At 42.9% G+C, this 4,342-nt stretch overlaps 1 protein-coding gene across 1 annotated transcript in view; it reads left to right on the top strand.

The window, feature by feature from the left end:
* The window catches only part of BLVRA (biliverdin reductase A), a 36,509-nt gene extending 33,584 nt beyond the window's left edge, over positions 1-2,925 (top strand). The window contains exon 7 of the mRNA XM_006872157.1: positions 2,667-2,925. Within this exon, the coding sequence (XP_006872219.1) occupies positions 2,667-2,925 (259 nt within the window). The remainder of the gene's footprint in view (positions 1-2,666) is intronic.
* The last annotated feature ends 1,417 nt before the right edge of the window (positions 2,926-4,342 follow it).

Below are 4,342 nucleotides of genomic sequence, written 5' to 3'. Positions count from 1 at the left end.
TTTATTTTCTCGAGCTGATCTTTGAAATTTTCTGTTCAGCTCTTGGACCTCCTCATTTCTTCCATTTGCTTTAGCATCTCTACGCTGGAGAGCAAGTTTCCATGTCACTTCTGACATCTATTTTGACCTTTTCCTTCTTTCTTGTCTACTCAATGACTTTTTGCTTTCTTCGTGTATGATGTTCTTGATGTCATCCCACAACTCTTCTGGTCTTCGATCTTTATTGTTTAATGTATCAAATCTGTTCTTCAGATGATCCCTAAATTCAGGTGGGATGTATTTTGGCTCTTGTGGACTTGTTTTCATTTTCTTCAGCTTCAGTTTGAATTTGCATATCAGTAATTGATGCACACAGTCTGTTCCACAGTCTGCCCCTGGCCTTGTTTTCACTGATGAGATGGAGCTTTTCCATCGTCTCTTTCTGCAGATGTAGTCAATTTGATTTCTATGTATTCCATCTGATGAGGTCCATGTGTCTATTCATCTGTTATGCTGTCTAAAGAAGGTATTTGAAATGAACAAATCATTGGTTTTGCAGAATTCTGACATGCGTTCGCCAGCATCATTTCTATCACCAAGGCCATATTTGCCAACTACTGATCCTTCTTCTTTGCTCCCAACCTTTGCATTCCAATCACCAGTAATGATCAATACATGTTGATTGCATGTTTGATCAACTTCAGATTGAAGAAGTTGGTAGAATACTTCTATTTCATCCTCACTGGCTTTAGTGGTTGGTGCGTAAATTTGAATAATAGTGGTATAAATGGGGCTTCCCTGTAGGCACATGGATATTATCCTATCACAGACAGTGTTGTACCTCATGACTGATCTGGGTATGTTCTTTTTGATGATGAATGCAACACCATTCCTCTTCAATTTGTCATTCCTGGCGTAGTAAACCATGTGGTTGTCAGATTCAGAATGGCCAATACCAGTCCATTTTATCTCATTAATGCCTAAGATATTGACGTTTATGCGTTCTATTTCATTTTTGACAACTTCCAATTTTCCCAGATTCATACTTCATATATTCCGTGTTCCGAATGTCAATGGATGTTTACAGCTGTTTCTCTTCATTTTGAGTTGTGCCCCATCAGCAAATGAAGGTCCTGCGGGCTTTTCTCCCATGAGCTTTACTCCATTCATGTTATCACGGTCAACTCTACTTTGAAGAGGCAACTCCTCCCCAGTCGCATTTTGAGTGCCTTCCAACCTGAGGGGCTCATTTTCTGACACTATATCTGACAGTGTTTCTCTGCTATTCATAAGGTTTTCAGTGACTAAAGATTCAGAAGTAGTTTGTCACTCTTTCTTCCTAGTCTGTCTTTGTCTGGAAGTTCATCTGAAACCTGTCCACCATGGGTAACCCTGCTGGTATTTAAAATACTGGTGGCATAGATTATAAGAAGTATAAACTAAAAATTATAAAACTTACATGCAATCTACATACCAGAGTCCTGGTGTGGCACTGTGCATTAATGCGCTGGACTGCAAGATCAGTTTGAACTGCAAGGTTGGCTGTTCAAGCTCACCAGCTGCTCCTTAGAAACCCTATATAGGGTTATCACTATGATTCAGAACCGATTGGATGGCACTTAACAACAATAACAAGTATAAATATCAATGAAGATGTGGAAAGATTTTCTCAAAGTGAAGTTACTTAGATTTAAGTGGGAAAATTACAGATTTTTTTTCTAACTTAAAAAGTCCTTAAGTCATTGCTGTTTTGGTTTTAGACTGTATAAAAGCTGTTTTGATACTCTTTTTCATCAGATTAGCCATAGGAGTCAAAGTCTACTTGGGAGAACATATCTCTGTTTTTTATTAAGCATCTAGCAGGGCTCTGGTCTGCTCTGGTTTGTAAAGAGGGTATAGAAAAGTAAAGTTCCTCTTAATTGGGCTTCAGATGTTTGTAAGTACCGGCATGAACCTGAGGGAGAAATCTGAAGTGGAATCGGGTGCTTGTTAACCAGCAGTGGGACCTTGATGTTTTCTGTCATGTGTTTGGAGTCCAGTGAAAGCTATGAACTCTCTTCTTTGAAAATGCTTATCCGCTTGGAAACAACACTTTCACCCAAAATCATTCGATGGGTTCTCCTGCTTGCTGACATAATTAGAAAACTCAAGGTTGACAATTCTCTAGAACCAACAGATCTGTGCTGGACGAAGTGCAGCCAGAGTGCTCCTGGGAGGCTAAGATGGCCAGACTTCGTCTCTCATACTTTGGTCATATTGTCAAGAGGGACCAGTCACTGGAGAGGGATATAATGTTGGCAAGGTAGAGGGTCAGAGAAAAAGAGGAAGACCCCTAGTGAGATGGATTGGCTAAGTGGCATCATCAATGGGGTCAAACGTGGCCACAGTTTTGAGGTCGGCGCAGAACCGAGCAGTGTTTCTTTCTGTTGTACATCAGGTCACTATGAGTCAGTACCAACTCACTGACACCTAACAACAACAAGGTTGACAATAAAGATAGAAACACAGTCACGCATGACTGATGAGAACATCATAGGAAGCCAGAAAACAATGTTGAGCACCAGCCACAGGAAAGGCAGGTAGAAAGGGAACGAACACCTGATGTCATCTGGGCAGGAACCAGCCAGCATCCATCCCTGTGCACTCACCCTGTGTGACCGCTAACGTCTGGTTCTCTATCCTTGCAGCTCACTGATGTGGACTGAAGAGAAAGGTCCTGGCCTAAAACGGAACAGACATTTGAGCTTCCATTTCAAATCTGGATCCCTAGAGAACGTGCCCAATGTCGGAGTCAATAAGGACATTTTTCTGAAAGATCAAAATCTATTTGTCCAAAAACTCTTGGGCCAGTTCTCTGAGGAACAACTGACCGTGGAGAAGAAACGTATCCTGCACTGCCTAGGCCTTGCTGAGGAGATCCGGAAGCGCTGCCGCCCAGAGAAGTAAGAGGGTGCGTGGCATCTCAAGATCTTTGTTCTAAGTAATAAACACATTTCCTTGGGTAAACAGAATGTGCTTATTGTCAAGAGCTCTGTGTGTGTGTTTGTGTGTAAGGGGAAGGATCTAGGGGTGAGTTGTACAGTGGTGACCAGGAAGCAGCAAACCTTGGCCAAGCTGAGCTGCCTCATTCTGCTTTCTTTGGCTTTCCCATACAACCCTACAAGTGCACATTGGTGGTTGGTTCAATGGTAGAATTCTTGCTTTCCAGGTGGGAGACGCAGGTTCGATTCCCGGCCAATGCACCTCATTCATGGACAGCCCTCGCCCATCCGTCAGCAGAGGATTGTGGGTATCTGGGATGTTGAACAGGTTTCATTGGAAGACTAAGGAAGACTATGAAAATTAGCCACTGAGAACCCTGCAGGTCCCAATAGTTTGATTGGAAATTGATCAGGGGAGTGGCACATTGCCATATGGCATTGAGTTCCATTGTGCATGGGGTTACTATGAGGCAGAAGCCAACTTGACGGTAGCTAATAACAACAACAGAGTCCTGGTGTGGCGCTGTGGGTTAATGCTCTGGACTGCAAGGTCAGTGATTCCAGCTCACCAGCAGCTCTTCAGAAACCCTATACAGGGTTGCTATGAGTCAGAAACAACTTGATGGCACTCAATAACAACTGCCTGAAGGAATCAAATGGGGGGGGAAAGGAGTCTAGATGGGGCTCTGCAATTTTCCCAGATTCATGCTACGTGCATTCCATGTTTCGATTATCAATGGATGTTTACAGCTGTTTCTCTTCGTTTTGAGTTGTGCCATGTCAGCAAATGAAGATCCCACGGGCTTTTCTCCATTCGTGTCATCACGGTCAACTCTACTTTGAGGAGACAGCTCTTCCTCAGTCACGTTTTGAGTGCCTTCCAACCTGAGGGTCTCATTTTCGGGCACTACATCTGACAGTGTTTCTCTGCCATTCATAAAGTTTTCAGTGACTAAATATTCGGAAGTAGTTCGTCACTCCTTCTTCCTAGTCTGTCTTCGTCTGGAAGCTCTTCTGAAACCTGTCCACCATGGGTGACCCTGCTGGTATTTAAAATATCAGTGGCATAGCTTTCAGAATCACAGCAACTCACAAGCCACCACAGTACGACAAACTTGACAGACAAGTGGTGAAAATTGGAAGTTGTCAAAAATGAAATGGAACGCATAAACATCTAAATCTTAGGCATTAGTGAGCTGAAGTGAACTGGTATTGGCCATTTTGAATCTGATGACCACATGGTTTACTCTGCCGAAAATGACAAATTGAAGAGGAATGGTGTTGCATTCGTCATCAAAAAGAATCATATCCAGATCAGTCATGAGGTACAACACTGTCTGTGATAGGATAATATCTGAGTCCTGGTGTGGCGCGGTGGGCTA

This window comes from Chrysochloris asiatica, unplaced genomic scaffold (assembly GCF_000296735.1).
Source record: "Chrysochloris asiatica unplaced genomic scaffold, ChrAsi1.0 scaffold00184, whole genome shotgun sequence".
Lineage (NCBI taxonomy): Eukaryota > Metazoa > Chordata > Mammalia > Afrosoricida > Chrysochloridae > Chrysochloris > Chrysochloris asiatica.
The sequence above is the reverse complement of the archived record's forward strand: the minus strand, read 5'-3'. Positions and strand labels throughout refer to the sequence as shown.